We start from the raw sequence: 23,560 nt of genomic DNA on the forward strand, positions 1-23,560 counted from the left end.
AGACTGTTCTCTTCCAGATGTTTTCTGACATGTGCATCCATGCTGTGACAAGTAAAATAAGAAGATACTATTAATTACACTTGGGGAAGCTTAAAGGTCTTTTAATTGGTTTTCTGAGGGATGCCTGACCAAAGTATGAGAACCTTGGTCCTTTCTGGATGCCTTCTTATTTCAAGGATGCTTTCCTATTGCAAAATATCACAGTCTTAGGAAAAAGCATAGACCTCTCTCGTTTTAGAAATCTGCCAAGGTAATAAATCCTAAAAAACAAAGACAATGAATTTGTAGTGTCTCTTGTTATTGAACGTCGTGACCCATTCCATTCTATAATCTACAAAAAAGTGCAGACCTGTTACCAGTTCTTCTAACAGGTACTACTGACAGTAGATATTTTCAATGACACCACTCTTTCTTGAAATAAGGAGTATCAATTAGCACAACAGATTTCTGGTTAAATTTTTTGGGAAATACTTACGTCTTCTTACACTTTTGCTCAACACCATCTGGCCAGGCAACCATACATTTAGCAGTTCCATTATCGATGATAACTTTTGAATAAAAGAACGGTGGGAAGGCAAGTCCAAAAGCAATCAGCCATATTGCCCCTATAATCATTTTGATGTTCCCAGCAGAAAGCTTTCGCTTGAAGGGATAAATTATTGCCATGTACCTAAGAGTTTTTAAAAAGGAATTCAGTCAATACGCAGAAAAAAACCACACCAATTTACAATATCACGAAAACAAATTCAATCTGTGTCAAAAATTTTTTGCATTCATTAACATTAGTGAAGTTTTATGCTTAACTTACACAAAAATAAGTATTGGCGTTTGCATTGTTGTGTGGCCAAACCTTTTCAAACTGTTTCTGAAACATTAAGAAGTTGCTGCTTACTACTTGCGTTTAATAATAATTCCCAGAAACCGTTGCTTGAGGCAGAAACCTGTCTCTACTGCTACCAAACATTCCAGAGAGAAACACGGAGATAAATGAGGTAGGGTGTATGTATTGGGGCTAACTTTCTGTAGGGGACCTAGAATGGCTTGCTGTACTCAGCAGCTACTACAGGGAGGCCATCTCCAATAGCCTTCATATACAAGTTCTATTGAGTAAAGAAACGGTCAATGAAACTGGACAGCATTCACTGAAATTAATTCAGAACCTTGGCCGCTCAAATCACTTTGACGTTTTCCAGACTCTTTTAAAAGTATGCCCCATACAGTTTCTCATTCGATTTATAGCTTAATGCTATCTCTGCAGGCTCAGAAGAGTGGACTAAACTGCAATTTGGATGGCCTTCAAAGCTTGTTTTCCTGTCTGTTCCTAACAGGCCTGGTTTATGTATTTAGCCATGGAAATGTTATGAGTCACTTTCCCCTTTCCAGCTCTCTAGCACTTATGCCCCGGCAGTTGCAGTGACACACTAATACTATGCTTTTTTCTCTCTCACACCTGTTCTGAACAGTCGTAGTAGACTGCTGACTGATACATTACCCAGAGGGCAACGTCCACTTGTATAAATGTACTCTGCAAAAGTTGTAGCGCCTACTGTTTTGCAACCCACAGGGAGCAAGCCTAAGCAGGTCTATTCAGAAATAAGTCTTATTTTAATCAAGGAGCCTTACTCCCAGGAAAGTGTTCCCCCCCGCCCCAGGGGATTTTGTTTATCAAAAATGCAGTTGAATTATTGGCGCTGATAACTCTCCCTAGACGCTTTCACTAAAGCTTTTGCTTTGCTGCCAATGCTTTTGTGCTTTGTGCACTCACAATGGGGGAAGAGCATTCTGCACCTACTGGGGAAAAGAAATAGGCTACCATAATCAAAACAAAAATAAGTTATTGTGCATTTTTGTAAAATGCTCCAACAAAGAACCAATGGCTTCCTATTTTCTTCAAGTGGGTTGACAGCTGTAAAAAGGCAGAAAATAGCCAGTGCAGCTTTCCAGGTATTATTAATGTAATGGCTCTGGAATGTTTTGACATTCACAGGTTAATTCTCTAGTTACTGCTGTGTTACTGCTATATCTGTGCCTCTACACATAGGTGTGTTTGCATTAATCAGATTTTTTTTATTTATACACACACACCCTGCAGGGCGACAGCAGATTTTAGTGTGATCCCACACCGCAAAATGAGATATGTGAGAATAATGGACCGGGCCAGTCTTTCCCACCTGATCTGCATCTACCTTCTCAGTTGGACGAGAAAGGCCTATGTGATTTGTCCTGGTCACATGTGTGCCTTTGCCGCATGGGATTGCAGCATGCAGATGCAGCTCTTGTAATGCAAAAAGTGCAAATGAACGATATCTCAGAGCGGGCTTCGTCAGCAAGCTCTGCATTGTACAATATGATAAGAAAAATATTTTGTCTAATGATTATCCACACACAGTTTAGTGCTACGTTATTACAAAAGCGACAGGGAGAAAATGCTTTTGTGTGGGAATTATTAACCAGAAGAACTATGAATTTAAGTATTCAGCGTTTTAGGATTTCTCATCAAATTAGATATTAACACAGGAGATGTGTGAATAGGATCTCCCTGCCCCCGCCCCCCGCTCCTTATGGAGGCTGTGACTGTGAGCAGAAAAGTGGCATTAGGGAGGGTGCTTAACCATTTTTATTCTTGTACCTTCCTCCTCCTTAAAGCTGCTTCCTCCCCTCCAGGAGCTTCTCTCCCATCCACAAGTAAGAGTTCCCTTTGTTTATTTTTTTCTTTTCCATGTTGGGAGAGACCAGCTAGAACTGGGAGGCAGAATGGGATTTTGAGAGGAGAGAGGGTTGCCATCCGCATTGCCATTCTCTGTTCCAACTAAAAACATCACAATCTTCATTCATCTCCTACAAAAAGTGCTTCCTAGTAGACCTGCTTAGTGTGTGTGTAAAGGGTCATCGACTCTGGTTTCTCTTCAGATCGTGTAAACTCAGTAGCGTATCTGCAATGGAGACATGGGGAGTCAAATGTCCCTGAATGCCTCCTTGTGGGGACGCAAAAAAATGTGTTTGAGGGTCTTTTTGTATTTTTAGTGTTTTTTCAGTTTGTGGTCTGCAGGGGCTGCTGTTTTTAGGCTAGCAGCACCAAAATTTCAGGGATTTTTCGGGAGACTCCTGATGATATCACCCAGGTTTGGTGAGGCTTGATTCAGGGGGTCAAAAGCTATGGACTCCCAAAGGGGGTGCCCCATCCCCCGTTGTTTCCAATGGGAGCTAATAGGAGATGGGGGCTACACCTTTGAGTGTCCATAACTTTGGACCTCCTGAACCAAACTTCACCAAACCTGGGTGGTATCATCAGGAGGGTCTCCTGAAGATACTCTGAAATTGTGGTGCTGCTATCTTAATAATGGCACACCTGACAGCAGGCACCCCCCAAATTTTTCCAGGTTCTCCTTTTAAATCCACCCCCTTTGGCATGGATTTAAAGGGAGACTCTGAGGTCCCCAGTTTAAACATTGAAAGTGATGCTGTTTCAGGGTGGGGGAGAATCCACCCCAAAACAGCATCACTTTCAATGTTGTTTAAACTGGGGATCCCAGATTCTCCCTTTAAGGTGGATTTAAAAGGAGAATCTGGACTCCCTAGTTTACACACCATTGAAAATGATGCTGTTTGGGGGTGGATTCCAGCATCACTTGTTTAAACTAGGGAGCCCAGATTCTCCTTTTAAATCCAACTTATGGGCCCTCAAAGTGGGGGGCAAAACTCAGATTTTGTCCTCGGGCTCCATTTTCCCTAGATACACCTCTGTGTAAACTAATTGCAAGCCAAGCCTGGCTCCACTGAAGGCACATTTCAAATGATAGATGAAAAAATGTTCATTTTTTCAGATTTTTGTAGCAGATTGTCAGCCCAGTTTATTTTGTTGTGAAAGCAATTCTTGTGGAGCAGTAATACGTTGGGCATTTTCCAAAGGGGATTTTTAAGTGCAGGATGTTTGGGCAGAAATTGGCAGGATATTTCTAAACTATCCTTTCCTGATGAAGGACAAAGGTTAGTAATTAGTATTGTTCTGTTATTCTTGCAATGTAGGCCATGACTCACTGAAATGAAATCTGGAATCAGATGAAGAGAACTTTGACTTTTGAAAGCATACACCCTGGAAATCTTGTTGGTCTTCAAGGGGCTACTCATCTTGAATATTATAAATAAATGATTTACATGTGATCAAAGACTCAAAAATTCTAAAAGTGGAAAACTCAACGATATTTTAATGCCTGGTGAAGGTTAAAGGAGCTGTGGTGTTTAATAGAATTTTCTGTGGAAAATATTAAAAATGTTGATATGCTGGAGTTATATCTACAGTATAGCAGTCCTGTCAAATTTCTGTTAGTGCCACCTTTTTCATTATTGATTTCTGAAAAACCATTTGCATTGAAGTTATGTTAAAGACATAAATTTATGTTGATAATAATTTCACTTTATAGATCTCTGAAACTGAGAATTCAAACACAGGGACTCCTCAAAGCCCAACTGATCATCTTTGGGTGCCCCTGCCATCTGAGGCTAGATGGGTGGCAATATGAGAAAGGACTTTCCCAGTCATGGTGACAAAACTTTGGAACTCTCTCCCATTATGCTGGCAGGGGCTGATGGGAATCGTAGTCCGTGAACATCCGGAGGGCCAGAGTTGGACACCCCTGCTCTATTGTTTTCCGCCAGCATACTCTATTGTTTGTTGGTTTCCAGCATACTCCCAATAACTGTTATTGGCCCTTCTGCCTGTTTGTGTGGTGTGTGTTTTTTTATTAGGTGTGTTTAAATGTTGAATTATTTCTCTCTCTCTCTCTCTCTCTCTCTCTGTGTGTGTATACACTTTATTTTAAATGTTTTTAATGCTGAAATGTTTTACTGTTTGGTATTTTCCACTTTGGGAACACTATTTGGAGGGAAAGGTGGCATAGAAATGTTTTAAACAGCCATATAAATAGTACATCTTGTCCCCCGTGCTATTAAACATCTACACGATACTGCTGGGTTGCAGGGCTTGGGGCAAGGTGCTATCGATATATGAACAAAATCAGCTCTGTTTCTTTTTGAGTTGTGAGCCTGTAGAAGTCCTGAACAAATGCTTGGAGATGAGGGGCAGTACTGAGACTGAAGTGCTGTTGGGCCATGATAAAGAAGCTTAATCCCCCTGAAGCAACAGTTCTGGAATGTTCCTGAATCCTGGTCTACAATGGAGCATATCACCTTTTTTCAGTTTCAGCTGATATATTAGCTTATTAAGCCGGTTTCTTGCACATGCAGAGCCCCTGTAGGTTTGCATCGGTGGCATGATTGAGTGCCGATGATTACAGAGCCCCTGGGGCCGCTTTGCAATGAACGGGCCCACAGGCTGCGTGAAGTTGGCAGACATACTCCGCTTTACAGCCCCCCCCGGCGTGTACAATGACCTACCTTTTCCCTGCCTTTTGTTGCTCTCAGGAGGGAAGGGGACATGCTCCCTGGCCAGAGCGACGGCTGAAGCGACGGAGGTAAGGAGGCATGCCCCCCTTCCCTCCTCAGAGCGACGAAAGGCAGGGAAAAGGTAGGCAGCTGTTCGGGAGCCTCACGGGAATACGCCGGCTTCCACCAGCTGCTGTTCGCTCGGCAACGGGTGGCAACTGGTGTATTCAAAAAAACTCGCCCCCCCAAGCGAGTTTCGGAAGTGGTGGCTTCACGCCACTTCAAGGGAGCCAGGATGACGCTGCTGCAATGCCCCAGTGACCATTTTTTTCCTGCCCCTGGAGCGCTGTTGTTTCCCCATGCGTAAACCACCCATGCCAGTTCTTTGAAAAATCGTGATTTGGTCATGCTCCATGTGCTGATTATCTACAGGTTATATTACTGTAATGTACTTTGTGTGGAGTTACCTTTAAAAACTGTTCAGAAATTTCAGTTAGGCAAAATACATTACAGAATACTCTTGGGGGGGGGGGGGGGTTAATTAAAGGGATCTTACTATCCCTGTGCTGAAAGATGTGGAGTTGCTGCCTAGTTGTTTCTGGACCAGACCCCAAGCGTTGGTCTTTAAGGCTGTAAACAGTTTGGGCTCAGGGGACATGGAAGGATGTCCTCTCCCATATTTTCTGGACTGCCAGTTAAGATTCTCCTCACAAACTCTGCTTTCTGTGCTTCTGCTGCCCAGAGATAAAACAGGCTGTGATTAGGTTTTTCTCAGAGGTAACACTCCTTGTTCAGTTTGCCAGGTTGTTTGCCATGTGCCTATCCTATTTTTGTTTATGCACCAGATGTTTCATCGTATCTGTGGTTTTAATTGTTTGATGTTTTAAGATTTTCTGCTGAAATTGCCTGTCTTACTATTGGGTTTTATGTTCTGCATTGCTTTATGATTAAACAGTTTTTACTTTGTTAGCCACCTTAATCAGGTTCATAGAGAAATGTACATTTTCTAAATAAACTGATTTTTTAAACAGAGGCTGGATGAACATATTAACATATGTCAGGAGTGCTTTGATTGTGTGTTCCTGCATTGCAGGGGGTTGGACGATGGCCCTTGGGGTCTCTCCCAACTCTATGCTTCTAATTCAGGATCAGCATGCCATTTCTTCTACATTTCTTAGCACAAGTTCAGATTCCTAAACAAACTGAAGAGTTTCTGTATTGCACACAGAAATTACATTATTGTATGAATAATCTTATTCATTACAAGAATGACATTTAAATTTTCTCATGCAAACTAGAGGCAAAGCTACCGGGGGGCGGGGGGGGGGGGCATGTTGCACAGCGCACCCCCTTGTGGGGGGTGCAAAAATTGCAGGTTCGTTTGTGTTTTTTGGTATTTTTTAGTGTTTTGTCAGTTTGTGGCCTGCAGGGGGAGCAGTTTTTAGGATAGCAGCACCATAATTTCAGAGATTTTTTGGGAGACTCTCCTGATGATACCACCCAAATTAGGTGAGGTTTGGGTCAGGGGTCCAAAGTTATGGACTTCCAAAGGGGTGCCCCATCACCCATTGTTTCCAAGAATCTGAGGTCCCCAGTTTAAACATTGAAAGTGATGCTGTTTCAGGGTGGGGGAGAATCCACCCCAAAACAGCATCACTTTCAATGTTGCTTTAACTGGGGACCCCAGATTCTCCCTTTAAGGTGGATTTAAAAGGAGAATCTGGGCTCCCTAGCTTAAACACCATTAAAAGTGATGCTGTTTGGGGGTGGATTCCAGCATCACAGCGACTGTCCATGCGGGGGTGGGGGGAGAAGGGGCACGCACAACACTCAGATTTTGCACCAGGCTCCATTTTCCCTAGCTACGCCTCTGATGCAAACTGATCCACTTGATTAAAATGTGTCAAACCAGTTGCTTTAGCTCCGTTATTTTATTTCCCATGTACAATACTCATGGGTCACTTTATCTAAAAGTATAAGAAGTTCCAATAACTTAACCTGAATCAGAATTAAATAACTTTGTTCACACCTGAAATATACTCCTGAGTTTAGACCTGTTCAGGATTACACTTTTGGTATGGTACCATTTGTGGGATGGTAGGTAAGAATCTCATTTCTCCAAAAAGAGCCTGCCAACTAGCCTACAATTCCTTCCATGGTTCTCTTTCACTTCTGCAACGGAGGGTAAGAGTAGGCTGAACTATTCTAGAGGTCTGATCTGGTAGAGGAGGGGGTTCCTGTGGCTGACTTCCTTGGGTATGTTCTTGTACATGGACAGAGTTTGTTTCTGGGCTAAAAATTCAGCATCTTAGAGATCTCAGTGCACTTGGTTGTAGGCAGCAAAGTTCTAGCCACTGTGGCTCCCATACAGGCTGGGAACAGAAGATTGTGTAGCCAGGGTACAGCAAGTCTGCAGTGCTCTTAAGGCTGGTCACCTCCCAGTATGACTAATGAAATAAACTATTCAAAAATAAGAAGGTATACATAATATGTACTAGGAACATAATTTAAATTACGCTGGAACAGACTGATGTATCTACAACTATGGATAGGAAAGGTTTCATAAGATACAAACTTTAGGATAAAGTAATTTTTTTGTTTTAGCTTACACATTCTAAAAAAAGGTCTCTATCTCAAACAATCTGCATATGTAAATACTTGACTGCTAAAAATATTAGTTAACATTTATCTTTCTAAGAACAATATTGATAAAAATTATCCAGTTCCTTAGCCCAGCCTTTTTAGTATAAAAGAATCCTGGGAGAGAAATGATAATAATAAAAATGTAGCTCAAATATAAAACTTGTAATTCTTACCTCTCAGCAGCGACAGCAGTCATAGAATAAATGCTCACAAACATTGCTGTAATAGGAACTAAGTTAATAAACCGACAGAATCCCTCATCAAAATACCAAACATTATGGCAGGCGTAAATGAAATTGAACACTGTGTTCAAAGCAGCATTGAGCAGGTCAGAAAGAGCCAAATTAACAATAAAGTAGTTGGTGACAGTCCTCATCCGTCGATGAGAGAGGATAATCCAAATGACTATGCTGTTGCCCACAATTGACGCAATGACTGTGGAGAAGTAGGCGATAGCCCAAAGTGCTATTTGCCAGCCAGGCTGAAAAAATGTTGTCTGATTCCCATCCAAGGAAAAATTTGCAGTGTCCAAGGAGGAATCTTTCTTCATATCTTTCTTCAGCTCTGTGTTAAAAAGCTGCTCCAAAGTTGAATAACTTTCCTTCCACAATCATAACACTACAGCTATGAACTCCTGGATCAAGTTAATACATCACACGCCGAGTTCCAAACATGAAATGAAGTTCCAGAGAGCACTGATTAGAGCTCTTCTCTACCCAGTCACATCACGGATCCTCCAATATAAATCATGACATGTATTTGGCAATAATGATAATTAGTATCTCTGATGGGGAAAGCCTTCATAAAAATCAAAGCATCAATTTATTGGAGCTCTAGAAAAAACTATAAACGTTCTTTTTTAAACAGTTTTTGAAGGTATCAAGGACAGCCACTGCGGCTTTGAATGAGAGGTTAGCTGCCTCTTCTGTAAATACTAAAACCTGAAATAAGCAGCCAAACAGAATAAATTTCCCAGAGGCTTATAGGATTCTAAAGAGGTTGGCAACGCCTCTTTATAAAGCTAGCCACATCATGCTTGACCCTAGCAATGGAATCAGTATTTCTGCCCGTTTCCCCCACACCCCATCTTTCAGCAATCTTCATAATTCAATTGCTCTCAGGTTTTTAGCGAACATGGTAGTAAATATGCCCCTATTGGGAATAAAATCTTGATTCTTTCTAAATTCACATGTCACAGTTGACTTCAGTGGGAGTTTCAGTAAGTAAAGAAATCAGAACTTGGACTGTAGAATGCCATAAATTTTATGAAGAACTGAGAAGGCACCACTAAAGCAACTATAAAGAAGGCACCATGATGATTTAGTAGCAAAAAAGGAACAGTGTTTTTAAAAAACCTGTCGAGTTCTCTGTGTTCTACACAGAAAGGTAGTGCATATGTCAAAAAGTTTACACACTGTACTAGGAACGACGGCTGGGATCCCGATCATGGTACACAATGTTCCACTCACATACTATGACTCTATAGTTCCCCTTCAGCAACAGCCCAGTGTCCCTAAAAGCTTTCCCATCAGGGCCCCTCTAAAATAACCCTACAAGCAACACTGGGAATTGTCCCCTCTCCCATGCACAAGGAAAAGCACTTTCTGTTCAAACATGGGGTGGGGTGGAAGTACATCTTATGCAACACTTTGTCTTAATAACTTGGTCTTATGCTGATGTACTAAATGTATTTCAAAGCATTTGACATATACACTTTTTATTCCTGTCTCTATAATCTAAATTTTATAATCTGCTTTTTAAAGTAAACTATTATTCAGAGTACCAGCCCTTTTGTGACTGATCTCCTCACTTGGTTTCACTTATTCCAAATGTTCTGGATAATTCTGATCAGGCCCGATTTAAGTACAGGCATGCAATTAAGAAACCCTAGGGATCTAGTTAGCTTTCCTGTACCAGATCATTGAACTCCTAGCTGACCTCAAACATGCTATAGGGTTGTTTTGCGTATAGTACACAAGTAAAGATTATTAGAGTCTCTACTTCCGTTCTAAATTTGTTTATTAAAACCTAATTATTGCATTCATAATATAAACTAAATACACAAAGCATTATACCATCCATCTGGTTCGCCACCACTTTCTAGCATTACATAGACAATTAAAGGACAGCAGTTACATGAGTCCATAGGACTTTCTCACCCCAAAAGTAAGCAGGTCACACGCAAAAAGCCCTGCAGAGAAGAAACTTACAATCAAAACAACGTCCCCTATTTACAGGATTTAAAAATCGCCTCCTAACAATAGCTCACAGCCCAATCCGTGGGGTGGGGGGCTGAAGGGACTCCTGGAGATGATGTGACCTGCGCAGGCAGAAATGCCCTTCCTGGGGCACTCACCTCAGTGGGGGGACAAATCCACCAGTAGGCAGCCGTTGCAGCCTCCTGGGATACTGAAATGAGGCACTGAGAACTACGTCAGTGCACTTGCACTGCGGCTGGTGTACTGGGGCATTCCAGAGGCAAAGCTGACATTAGTTGGCTTCCACCCTGGTTTCCCTCTGAATGTGCCACAGCCCCACAGGTCCATGAATCCCTATAGAGGGCTTTCTGGGGGCAGGGATATATTTTCTGTGTTTTTCTTCTCTATGACGCCAAAAAGCCCTCTGGAGATGGCACAGTGGCGCGGCAGCAGCGCTTTTCTCGCCTGCACAGGCCTCTTGATTAGGCTGCCCCTGTCCCACTTGATAAGGATGAATATTCGAGGCTATTCTTATTAGTTATTACCTTTAAACTGCGAACACCATACAAGGTTATTTTTCTTAAAATAATTTGTTAAAATATATCAAAATATGTCCGTTCATTCTAGCTACTTTTTATCATCAACAAAACTTACTTAAAAATGATTATACATTTCTCATGCCTATGAATATTTTTTGTCCCTAAACCAGTGTTCCCATAGTTGAATCATACCTTCACTTCTATGAAGTTGGACATACTTGCAATTCTCAGGTGCTTCTGCACCTGAGCCTCAATGATTTGTATCTACTGATGATGGGTTAAGATAGGCTCTAACCTACACAAGGCCACATGATTGTTACTACTCTGCATTCTTCTTTCTGATCTTCAAGGCTGGGGCCCTAGTCTCCTTTGTTGGAGACCACTCTGCATTCTTCTTCCTGATCTTCAAGGCTGTGGCACTATTCTCCCTTGTTGGCAGACTTCCCTGAGAAACCACATTTGTTCTATGTATGCCACAACATCCTCTGTGACTTTTTTGGTCATCCAACAACTGTTCCCCTATATTTCTGGACTTATCCGTGACACAAGATTATCCCTAACGCCCAGTGGATGACTGTTTTTAACAACACTGACTTAACAGCACAATGTATTGATCTCTTGTTGTTTTGACTCTTCATTTAGCTGTGTAGAGATTTCTGCAGGAGCAGCAGCATGACATCTTTTAAAAATATCTGATAAGTATCCAATGACAGAAAAGCTAAAGTATGTATAAGAAAGCCACCTCAAATGTAGTTATTTGAGTGTGTATCAGGTGCTATAAAACCTTAATCTTAATGAAATAGTGTCCAGCTGTCAGTCAACATATCACTCCAGTTTCCCATATGCTAATTTATATCTGCATTCTATACATTTGGTTTGATGCTGTAGTCACTGTACATTTTCTAAAGACTCCACTTACAGAAAAGTTAGATTTGAGTCCAGTAGCATTTTAGAGACCAACAAGGTTTTTTGGGGGAATAAGCTTTTGAGAAAGCTCCCGTCATTGGAATCTCAAAAGTTTATGCCTCCCAAATCTTGCTGGTCTCTAAGGTGCTACTGGACTGGAATCTAGCTTTTCTACTGCAGACCAACACAGCTGCCTTCTGAAACCACTTAAACAAAAAGACAGGCAACCTCATAGCTCAGCAAAAATTTGGCCTGTCAAATGTGGAAGCACCAGGGAATTACTTACTGATACAATAACTGAGGTGAAAAAAGAGATTTCCATTATTGGACCACTTGAGAACTTCCTCCCTCATTTTAGGTTTGTTTGAAACCTTGGATGTATTCCAAAGCACAGTTAATGCTGAAGAGCTTTAAAGGGCTGTCATCTCAGAAGTAATTCATGTAAATACATTCTTAATAGATAAACAACTTTACAAATGCAACACTTACATTTTAATTCCTGGAATATTAGTGTGGATCATAATACTGCAAACAGCCTTTGAACTCCTTCATACCTAATCAAACCTTCCTTTATGGCTGCATATGAAAAATTCAGCATAGGAAAAAAGAAGAGACCAAAAGCATTTGATATTCTTTATGTGACCAAAGATAATGCTTAATTAGGAAAAGTTATTTAATGATGATTTTAATATTTCTACATTCATGAAGAAAAACACTTTCCTTTAATATGGTGGATGTATGCAGTTGCGTTCTTGGTATGCTAGTTTTACAACTAGAATTCTTGGTGCTTTATAAGCTGAACAAATGTTTATTTAAAAGAGTATTTATAAAAGAGATTTTTATGCATATGATTTAGATCCTTATAAGGGGCTGTGCTCTTCTTTGGATAGCAGGAAGGTTCTGTTCTCTTCCTAGAAACAAGCACAAAAGGTCATTTGTAGGAAGACCACAAAATTCCGGGTAGGACACTGTAACTTCACACAATGAAACAATTTATAAAAATGCACAACAATTCAACTAGTGAGTCTATGGTTTTAAGAAACTATTATTTACTGTCTATATATAAGTAAAAGCAAAATAACTACATTGGTAACATAGGCTATTTCCCCCAAAGCACAGGACTGCAAAAACTGTTAGTTCACAAAGTTTGATGGAGAAAGGAAGCAAAGACAAAAACCCTTGGAACTTTTTAATATCAGACACTGAAACGGTTCACAGCTTGCGCGTTGTGAGTCATTTATTCTCAGTTGTTTCATTTATTTGCTGCTGGCAAACGAGCAAGAACAAATTTGGCACTTGCTGGCAGTGTCAATGAACTATTCTCTCTCAAGAAAATAGCTTTCTTGTGTAGCACTTGGAGCATGCATTTTCACTCGGCTAGGTTAATGTCAACTGCCCAGGGATTGTAGACAGGACAGAGAAGAAATTTTGACTTCTACTGCCAGCCATAGTTCCAGGAGCAACTGGGAGTTTGCATCTCCTGTCCCCAGTAGCACAGTGAAGGAAAGAGGAAGACCTACCTGGCTCATGCATCGGTGAGAAAGAAACCTTACTTCTCCTTGCCCTGCCAGAAAGAGCAGTGTTTTAACTGTCAGCTGGGCAGGAACTGCAAGATGTAAGAGGAAGGACATTGTATGGTTTCAATCTTTTGTAAACTGGTTTGACAAACATTTGGTCAAAAGGCAAGTTCAGGTTTAAAATGAACAAAATCAATATACTCCCCACTTGCAAACAATAATAATTCACATTTTCCTTAGTGTCTTAAGAAAAGTTATTTCAATTAAGAGAGGGTCCATGATATCACTTTATAATTTTTATGCCATGCAACAGAACTAGAACATCTACAAACTACAATTTGTTGACTTTTGAAATTTTCAGTTTGATCCCAGGTTTCTAGGTGCAAGCATATTACATGTACTACAATCATGATTATATAGTACTCTTAGTTATTTACTTGTTATGTATGCATCATCATCCCATATTGCCTGTGGAGGATGCTTTGGTCCTCCAATACAAATCTCCTGGTAATTCCCGGCCCTTGGCCTCTGTCATGACCTGGTCTTGTTCTGCCCTGATCCTGTCATTTCTCCTGACCAGGATGTGGGAACCTTATATTGGGATGCTTCTCTTTACTGGCTTGTTACTTTTGCTTTAGACATGGGTCAAACAGTTGGGTACATATCTGCTTGCTTTGCACTGCAAAGTGCTGAGGGGGTATGGATTATTTTGACTTGGTGAAGGTAGCAGGTGAAGGTCTTCCTTCCCCTGGGAACGATGGAGCACGTGACCCCCCTTGAGAACTGACACCAATGTGGTATTTTGGTGAAGGTAGCACCTCTGCCTTCCCCTGGGAACGATGGAGCACCTGATCCCCCTTGAGAACTGTTACCAATGTGGTATCTGATGTGGAACTTGGGCTTTGAGGAAAGGGGGGAAGGAATAGGGGCTAGGGACTAATGGAAGTTCCATTGCTGCACAAATGCTAGTTCGGTCAATGGACATCTAAATGCTTAATTCTGATACTGTTTTCAATAAAGGAAATCATTTGAACACGATGTCTTGTTCCTGAACAGTCCAGGGACATGACAGGCCTTGACCTTCTCTGTCCTGGCCCCAGCCTGGTGAAACTCTTTGTCAACTGACACCAGGGCCCTGCAGGATCTTAAACAGTTCCGCAGGGCCTTCAAAACAGAAATGTTCCACCGGGCCTTTGGTTGAGGTCACTCATATGTCCTGATGTCACCTGCGAGCCTCCCTATACCACCATCAACACAACTGCCACTCGGTGTTACCCCTCTCTGGATTTTGCCCATGCTTGGTCTGTGTTCAAGCTGGGCTGGGTTGTCCTTCGTGGGCTCAAATTTTTCTTACTAACTAAAGTTTTTAATGATGTTTATACATACTGAGTTTCTATATATTGGCATAATTGTTTTAAAGATGTCTGCATGGCCGGAGAAGGTGAGATATAAATTTAATAAAATAAATAAAATAAATTGAAAGATCACATATCATTGACATTATCCGACAGATGACTATGATATGTGTGACAATATTTCTCCATGGGGAAAGACAGGCCAGATTTACTGATCACAGAACATAAGAACATAAGAACAAGCCAGCTGGATCAGACCAAAGTCCATCCAGTCCAGCTCTCTGCTACTCGCAGTGGCCCACCAGGTGCCTTTGGGAGCTCACATGTAGGATGTGAACGCAATGGCCTTCTGTGGCTGTTGCTCCCGATCACCTGGTCTGTTAAGGTATTTGCAAACTCAGATCAAGGAGGATCAAGATTGGTAGCCATAGATCGACTTCTCCTCCATAAATCTGTCCAAGCCCCTTTTAAAGCTATCCAGGTTAGTGGCCATCACCACCTCCTGTGGCAGCATATTCCAAACACCAATCACACGTTGCGTGAAGAAGTGTTTCCTTTATTAGGTCCTAATTCTTCCCTCCCCAACATTTCCAATGAATGCCCCTGGTTTTCCTAGTATTGTGAGAAAGAGAGAAAAAGATTCTCTCTGTCCAAGCATTTTCTACTCCCATGCATAATTTTGTAGAGCTTCAATCATATCCCCCCTCAGCCGCCTCTCCTCTCCAAACTAAAAGAGTCCCAAAACGCTGCAGCCCCTCTCTCCTCATTAGGGATAGGTGCTCCAGTCCCCTCAATCATCCTTTTTTGTTGCCCTTTCTCTGCACTTCTTTTTTTCTATCTCCCTCAATATCTTTTTTTTGCAGGATGCGGCTGACTCAGAACTGGACACGAGTGTACTCCAAGTCGCAGTCAGCACCACTGCCATTTTGTATATAAAGGGCATGACAATCTTTTGCAGTTTTATTCTCAATTCCTTTCCTAATTATCCCCAGCATAGAGTTTGCCTTTTTCACAGCTGCCATGCATTGAAGTTGACATTCCCATGGAACTACTCTAACTAAGACTTAAATCCCTTTCCCTTGGTTCTGTGACTGATAGGCACTGACCCCTGTAGCGTGTATGTGAAGTTTGGATTTTTTGCCTTCCTATGTGCATCACATTTTGCTACATTGAACTGTGCATTTGCCATGTTTCTGGAGCCCACTCACCTAATTTATCAAGGTCCGCTTGGAGCTCTTCTGCGAATCCTTTGTGGTTCTCACCCACTTGCTACATAATTTGGTATCATCTGCAAACTTGGCCACCACGTCTACCCACCTACCTACTTCCAGGTCATTTATGAATAGGAAGCCCAAAGAGCACTGGTCCCAAAAGGCAGATCCTTGGGAGGACACCCACTCTCCACATCTCTCCCATTGTGAGAACTTCCCATTTTACACTCCACTCTTTTGTTTCCTTGTTTCTCAACCAGTTTTTTAATCCATAGGACTTCCCCTCTTATTCCTTCTTCATTGCTGGAAAGTTTTCTCAACGTGAGTCTCCTGGTGAGGAACTTGTTGTCAAAACTGCCTTTTGGAAATCCAAGAGTAGACAATGTCCACCGGTTCACCCCTGTCCACATGCCTGTTTACACCCTCAAAAGAACTCTAGTAAGTTTGTAAGACAGGATTTGCCTCCTGCAAAAGCCACATTGCTGACTCTCTTTCTCAGCAGAGTCTTGCTTTTCTTACGATGTTTTATAATTTTATCTTTTAATGATAGATTCTTTCACTAATTTACCAGGAACAGATGTCAAAACTGACTGGCCTTGTATAATTTCCTCGGTCCCCCCTAGATCCTTTCTTAAAGATTGGTGTGACATTGGCCATACCTTCCAGTCTTCAGGGATGGAGCCTGATTTCAGGGATAAGTTGCATATTAAAGTGAGAAGATCAGCAATTTCATGCTTGAGCTCTTTAAGAACTCTTGGGTGAATGCAATCTGGGCCAGGGGATTTGGTAACATTTAGTTTATCAACGGCTGCCAGAACTTCTTCCTTGTCTACCACTATCTTCGCTAGTTCCTCGGATTCGCCTCCTAAGAAGCTTGGTTCAGGTGCAGGAATGTTCCTCACCTCCTCTTGGGTGAAGACAGATGCAAAGAATTCATTCAGCTTCTCTGCAATCTCCCTGCCATCTTTTAGCACACCCTTTGTTCCTTTGTCATCTAACGGGCCTACCGCTTCCCTTAGAACTCAGTCAATTTACAATGAACTCAGTCAATTTACAATGAGGACAAATGTAACATTTTGACTGCATTCAGACTTCAAAGTATACAAGCATTAAACCATGATGAGCACAAATCCAGCTTATTTGCCAAGCTAGGATGTATGCCTCTTTCCTTTGTTTCTTTCAGAGAGAACCCATTAGAAACTCAACTGATTACCCAAAACGTACAAGTACAAGAGCACAGGTTAATCTATAATTACACTTTAGTTCAGAATCCCAGTTTGTGGGGAGAAAACGAACTCCACCTAACTCATGCACTTATACATTATGGGTAATCACAGTTAGCATCCAATCAGGATAAGAAGGAAGGCACCCTCACTGTACACTGTGTGGGCTGAGAGAGTTCTGAGAGAACTATGAATGGTCCAAGATAACACAGCAGGCTTCATGTGAAGGACTGGGGAATCACACCCAGTTTCTGTCACTTAACCACTACAGCGCAGTGAATATGTATTCAGACAATTTCCCATCACATGCAGCATGTCAGCAGGCACTCACCATGATTTGAAAGCTGCCGGTATACTGCAGTTTCTCTTTCATAGGAGTGGTTCAGCCTCAACCTTGGTAGGTATTCTGTTAAAACAATGGTATCTGTGCGGGCCTTCAGTTGAATTTTCTTCATAGAGCTACTTTGAAAATAACTGTGATGAAAATGCTGTCTCTGGTAAATTATGGAAGAACTCAATTGTTTGGATATTTTTGTTTTGTAGGTTAAAAACTGCCATGTACACATTCACGTACAACGTAAGTGTTGTTGTGTATGTTCTACCATGACTGTAATATGTGCACAGATAACACCTTGAGCACAGGTTTTTGTATTTTGCCATCGATATGCTGCTGTAATACTATTTCCTGTATATCTTCCCCAATAGACGTGAGGCATTACTTTTGTTCATTTCTAAAAAAATGAGTGCAGAGAAGCGAAATGTCAGAAATAGTTAATTTACCTAAGAATATTTCCGCAAGAGATGCTATGAATATCTTGTGAACCATTATGGGACATTCATGATTTTTAACTTTCCCATCTATGGGCAAAATGTTTCAACTGTGGTTTTAAATGAGATATAGAAGGGACCTGATCTTAGCATCCAATATGCATCTGCTCCATGTGCACTTTTAAAAAGTCAAGTGTACAGGCAGCAGGTGCAGGGGTATTCTATTCTAACCCTAACCCAGAGCCCTTCGGGGGAGGTGTATACAAAACTAAATAATAATAATAATAATAATAATAATAATAATAATAATAATAATAATAGCATCCAGTAGCACCTTGAAGACTAACAAAATGTAGTCAATGCATCTCATTAAAGGCATGAAACATCAATTTCAGCATCGTTTACATTAACGACTTCTTCCCATTCCCCCTCAGTGCCATATTTTTTTCCAGTTTGAATCCTGAGCCATAAATTGCTACCCAGAAGTTCCCATTTCCAGACAAGTCTGAAACCCACTTAACAAACTTGCACAGGCGACTGGGCTGTGTGTTGCTGACTGGCTGAAAACTTAGTGGAAGCGGATTCTGTAGGTCTAGGACAGTGGTGGCGAACCTATGGCACGGGTGCCAGAGGGGGCACTCAGAGCACTCTCTGTGGGCACGTGCAAACAGTGCCCCCCTCCCCCACATCTAGGCTGGCTTGGGCCGCTGGGCTCAATTATTAGCATTAAACCTAAGACCTACTTTTGGGGAAGCAGTGTAGGTAACCCTGTTAAGCTCTGTTAAACCCCACTGATTTTCATGCAACGAACTAAAGCGTGATCCTTTACCTGGGAGTAAGCTCAGTTGCTGGCAATGGGGCTTGCTTCTGAGTAAACCCTCCTAGGGTCGTGATTCACCTGTTGGAAGAGTTGCACAGTTGCTTCAAAGCAAAGCCACTGACTACCACCAAGCTTACTCCTGAGTAATGCACGCCTTGGAGCCAACCGTTTTTCTAAACTAAAACCTCAATATTCAGGTTAAATTGCTGTGTTGGCACTTTGCAATAAATAAGTGGGTTTTGAGTTGCAATTTGGGCACTCGGTCTCGAAAAGGTTCACCATCCCTGGTCTAGGAGATCTGTTTTAGTGCCAGGAGACCTATTTTAGCGCCTTGAGGCCCTCGAGCTCCACGGCCCCGGCAGAAACTGCAGCGAGGCCGCGCGTCTGCCTCTCAGGCCCCGCCTGCCTACTGTGGCGCAGGCGAGCCGTTCCCAGAGAAGTCGAGTCGCCGCTGCCTGTGGCCTGGCGCGGGTAACGGCAGGTGGCTGCAGGATCGGCGGCTGTGAGGAGGCGCCAGGGCCGCCTCCGGCGTCGCTAGGGGAGAAGGATGGCGACCGGCGACTCGGAGCAGATTCGCTATTGCGCGCGCTTCTCGTACTTGTGCCTCAAGTTCACCCTCATCACTTACTCCACCGTGTTTTGGGTAAGCGCGAGACGGGCCAGGCGCGCCCGGAGTGGGCGGGGCTGGGGGCACGGAGCGGGTGCGAGGACGTGGGACTGGGAAGGAAGGGTTTGCGGCCGCGACGGGCTAGGCGGCGACCCGCCTTCTCCGTCGCCAGCCGAGTTAGGGATGCTTCTCTCCTCGAGGGGCTGTTAAAACTCTTTCTTAGGGGCGCTCGGAGGAGGGCGTCGTGTCGTGCTGCCGTCTATCCCTGAGCAACCTGCTAGTAGCCAGTGGGCTTCTGGACGGCGTAGCCAAGGAAGGTGAAAAGTTGTTGGAAGGAACACGCCCAGGATGGCTGGCGCGACTAAGCCTGTGGTTTGTAAGGATAGGTGTTCCAGGTTTTAGCCGCACGCTTACTCATGCCCGGTAGCCCATTTCACTACGGACTTCAAGGAAATGAAATAAAGAAAACAAGTCCAAAACAAACAGATAACTGGATACGGGGAATTTTGAAGGAAAAGACTGCTGTAATTCTGTGCTAAAAACAAAAAAATAATTTTGATTTACAGAAACGGTAGAACAGCCGTCCTGGGGTGGAACAGTCCTGAGAGTGCCTGTCTTGATTGTGTCCGCAGTAACTTCTGTCTGCCCCTGGGCAGAAGCAGGACAAGGGCAAATGTTATTAGTCAATTACAACTGCAATTTGGTGTTGTGTTCCAATTGAAGAACAAAGCGCTGCAGGTTGGTTTTGAACTGGTTTGAAGGAAAGGTGTTCACCATACATTGCTAATTTGGGTATAATAACTATTGTTAGCAAATACCAAGCAGGAGAGGAAGGAATTGATGAGAAGGGAGCCTGTCAGAGTGCTCTTGATTGGCCAGTTGATTACAGTCTCTATGTGCGCGCGCCATCAACTCACAGCTAATATATGGTAACCCGCTAGGGTTTTCAAAGAAAAATGTGGCCACCTTCTAGGGTTTTCAAGGAAAAAAATGTTTTGGAGGTGGGTTGCATTGCCTGCCTCTGTGTGGACTGAGAGACTTCTGAGAGAACTGTGAATGACCCAAGGTAACCCAGCAGGCTTCATGTGAAGGAGTGGGGAATCAAACCCAGTTCTCCAGGTTAGAGTCTGTCACTCTTAACCACAGTACCACGTTGGCTACCCCCTTCTATTCCTGTTTTGGGAAAAAACCTCAATTCAGATGTAATGCCAAGTCAGTTTTCGATTTCTGATGGATGTCCTACTGGTAATTAGGATTCTTGCAAAACTCTGGCTAAGGTAGATTTTGATCTGATGCTGCAAATGACTTCTTTGGTTCATGAAGAATTTTTTTAAAGGAACAAAATGTTTTCTGTAATTGTACTTTCCAGTAATAATAATCAGTTTAATAAACATTCTTTTAAATAATTTGTTCACGCTTCAAGGAGCTCCAAGTGTCGTACTTTTATCTGTATTTTATTTCTCAATCTTTTTTCCACCTCTCTTTATAGAAGTTTAGGGGAATATATGTGTTTCTTTATACCTCACCAACAATTCTTGTAGGAGGAGGGAGTGACTGTTCCAGGATCATGTAGCAAACATTATGACTGACTGTGGATTTGAACTTGGTTCTTCTCCATCCCACTCCAACTGATATACTTAATTGGTTCTCAGTATACACTTCCTCTTTCTCTTATCCTTACAGCAATCCTGTAAAGCAGGTTAAGGTGAGGACTGGCTTGTGTGGCAGAATGAGGAATCACCAGACGGGTGTAGTTTGTTGTTTTCACAGAGCCATAATGAACTGGTTTGGCAGTGAGTAAGCAGCACAAACTGAAAGGTTACGTATCAATTACATTGTAAAAAATTGCCATGTTTCATAGTCCATGACAGCTTGTTTGTTTATATACCATTCTTTTGTGGTATTGTCTGAGATACATATGGAAACTCTACAAGAACATTATAGCTATAAGGCCCTCCTTGCTACCCTTCTAAAACGTTTATGTGAAGTGTTTCCTTCCAAACATCATGCAAATATTGAGACAGTGCAATTATAATCCTGTTCTGAGTATATTTGTTGTCCAATGGTACTCCCATGGTATCCAGCAGCTGCTATTGGGGTTACTGGGAGTATGCAAGAAAACCTGCATATTGTGATAATGTAAGTCATTGCTTCAATAACTTAATTCTTTGTTTGGCATGTGGGAAAATGACTACTGCTAAAACAATTAGACCAGTGGTGGGATTCAGCTGGTTTGCACTGGTTCGGCAGAACCGGAAGCTGATTTTTTGCTGAGTTTGCCAAACCGGCTGAATCCCACCACTCCAGGGGAGGGGGAGCAAGGGAGCAGCTGGGTGTCTTACCCCCAACTGCCCCGTGGCACTAAAAACCCCATTGCCCCCTCTCCCAGGGGAGGTGGAGCGAGGGGGCTTCTAGAGCCCTGGAGTAGCCAGACGCAAGCAGGCCTCCTCCAGCAGCTACTACCCACCCAGGCCTCCCGGCCAATGCTGAAGAAAGGCCCCCTAGACTGTGCAACCGGCCCACAGGTGTGCAGCCCGCTTCGAACAGCTGGCCAGTGAAAGAAGCTCAGCCTCTTTGGTGTCCGGGCAGGCAGCCTGGCAGCATGCGGGCCAAGCTGCAGCAGCCGCCTTCCCTCGCCTCCCCCCGGCAGCCCAACATCGAGAAGGTGGAGGAAAAGGCCCCAGCTGGGCCAGCCATGTTCCTCTGCAGCTGCAGGGTAAGTGGGCGGCGAGGGGGTGCATGGTGGGGGGCACAGCAGGGGCACACGTGTGTGTGTGTGTGTGTGGGTGAACTGGTAGATAAATTAATAGAATCCCACCACTGAATTAGACCCAGTCAATATAATATCTCATTTGTGATTTCTATTGGTAGCTAACAAAAATACCACTGTAAAAAAAAAAAGCTGTTGCAACAATTCAGCACAAACCAAGACAAATGTAAGAAAAATCATATGGAAGATGATTCTTGATGGAAACTTGGAAGATCTATATTTGGTCTTTCTGGGTAACTGTCAAAAGACATCAGCAGTGCTGGAAAACAGAGTGAAGGATTTTGCTCACTCCCTCTGCTGATGGTAGTCATTTGTAGTAGTAGCAGTTAAAGGAAGTTGAAGGTTGGCTTTCAGAAGTTAAAACCGAGGAGAGGAGAATCCCCTTTGGGTCTCCACTGGGGAGAAAGGGAAAGTTCCAATGAGGTAAGTAAGTAAATAAAAGTCTCTTCACTGTGATCACTAGAGTAAAAACAGGTAGTTGAGCTTTAATTCTACTGTTTTTCTAGCAATAAAACCCTTCTCTTGGTTGGCCCCCATAACTTTATACTTTGTAGCTATATTTCACTACATTTGAAACGGGTTTTAAATGATTTAGTTTTAATAATAGTTTTGAGAAGCTAGTTTTTTACATGTGGAAGCCATCACAGTATTACCGTTTTTTAGAAGATCCTTAGGTCATTGGTATGAATGTAATTAAGTGTGGGTAGTGTAGTAACAATTTGAGATACGCAAATACACCACATTACAGGCAGAAAATAGTGAAAACTTGAAAGGACTACTGATGAAGGTTAAAGCAGAAAATCCTAAAGCAGGATTGTAGCTGAACATCAAGAAGACAAAAGTAATAACTACAGGGGAATTATACAACTTTAAGATTAATGATGAAGAGAAGAAGACGAGTTTGGATTTATACTCAAGGTGGCTTACAAACTCCTTTCCCTTCCTCTCCCCACAACAGACACATTGTGAGGTAGGTGGAGTTGATAAAATTCCGAAGAACTGTGACTTAACCCAATGTCACCCAGCAGGCATTGTGTGGGAGCAAGGAAACAAATCCAGTTCACCAGATAAGAGTCTGGTGCTCACATGAAGGAGTGGGGAATCAAGCCTGGTTCTCCAGATCAGAGTGCACCACTCTTAACCACTATACTACGCTGAAGAAATTGAAGCTGATAAAGATTTTCTATTCCTGGACTTCATCATCAACCAAAAGGGAGACTTCAGTCAAGAAATCAGAATGAGAATTAGACTGGAAACAGCAGCCATGAAAGAGACAAAATTCTTTAGAGTAAGGATATGTTATAAACAGTCAAAATTATTTATTCCATCAAATTCCCCATTATTTTATATATATATATATATATAGGTATATATATATATAGGTGTGAAAGTTGGACAATGAAGGAAGCTGAGAGGAAGGAAGTAGATTAATTTGAAATGTGATGTTGGAGGAGAATTTTACAGGTATCATGGCCTTCCCCCGCCAAAGAAAAATAAGTGGTCTCCAGACCAAATTGAACCTGTGGCACAGAGTGGTAAGCTGCAGAACTGCAGTCAAAGCTCTGCTTAAGACATGAGTTTTTTGATCCCAACAGAATTTGCTTTCGAGGTTGACTCAGCC

The 23,560-nt window shown here is 42.4% G+C and overlaps 2 protein-coding genes across 2 annotated transcripts in view; one reads left to right on the forward strand and one right to left on the reverse strand.

Annotated features, from left to right (window-relative positions):
* TACR2 (tachykinin receptor 2) overlaps nucleotides 1-8,575 on the reverse strand; it is a 31,225-nt gene extending 22,650 nt beyond the window's left edge. The window contains exons 1-2 of the mRNA XM_048506872.1: nucleotides 8,199-8,575; nucleotides 476-670 (exon numbers count right to left, since the gene is read on the reverse strand). Coding sequence (XP_048362829.1) covers nucleotides 476-670; nucleotides 8,199-8,575 — 572 coding nt within the window. The remainder of the gene's footprint in view (nucleotides 1-475; nucleotides 671-8,198) is intronic.
* A 10,404-nt stretch (nucleotides 8,576-18,979) lies between these two features.
* TSPAN15 (tetraspanin 15) overlaps nucleotides 18,980-23,560 on the forward strand; it is a 30,228-nt gene continuing 25,647 nt past the window's right edge. Inside the window, exon 1 of the mRNA XM_048507072.1 lies at nucleotides 18,980-19,205. Within this exon, the coding sequence (XP_048363029.1) occupies nucleotides 19,110-19,205 (96 nt within the window). The 5' untranslated portion in view covers nucleotides 18,980-19,109. The remainder of the gene's footprint in view (nucleotides 19,206-23,560) is intronic.

This window comes from Sphaerodactylus townsendi, linkage group LG08 (genome assembly GCF_021028975.2).
Source record: "Sphaerodactylus townsendi isolate TG3544 linkage group LG08, MPM_Stown_v2.3, whole genome shotgun sequence".
Lineage (NCBI taxonomy): Eukaryota > Metazoa > Chordata > Lepidosauria > Squamata > Sphaerodactylidae > Sphaerodactylus > Sphaerodactylus townsendi.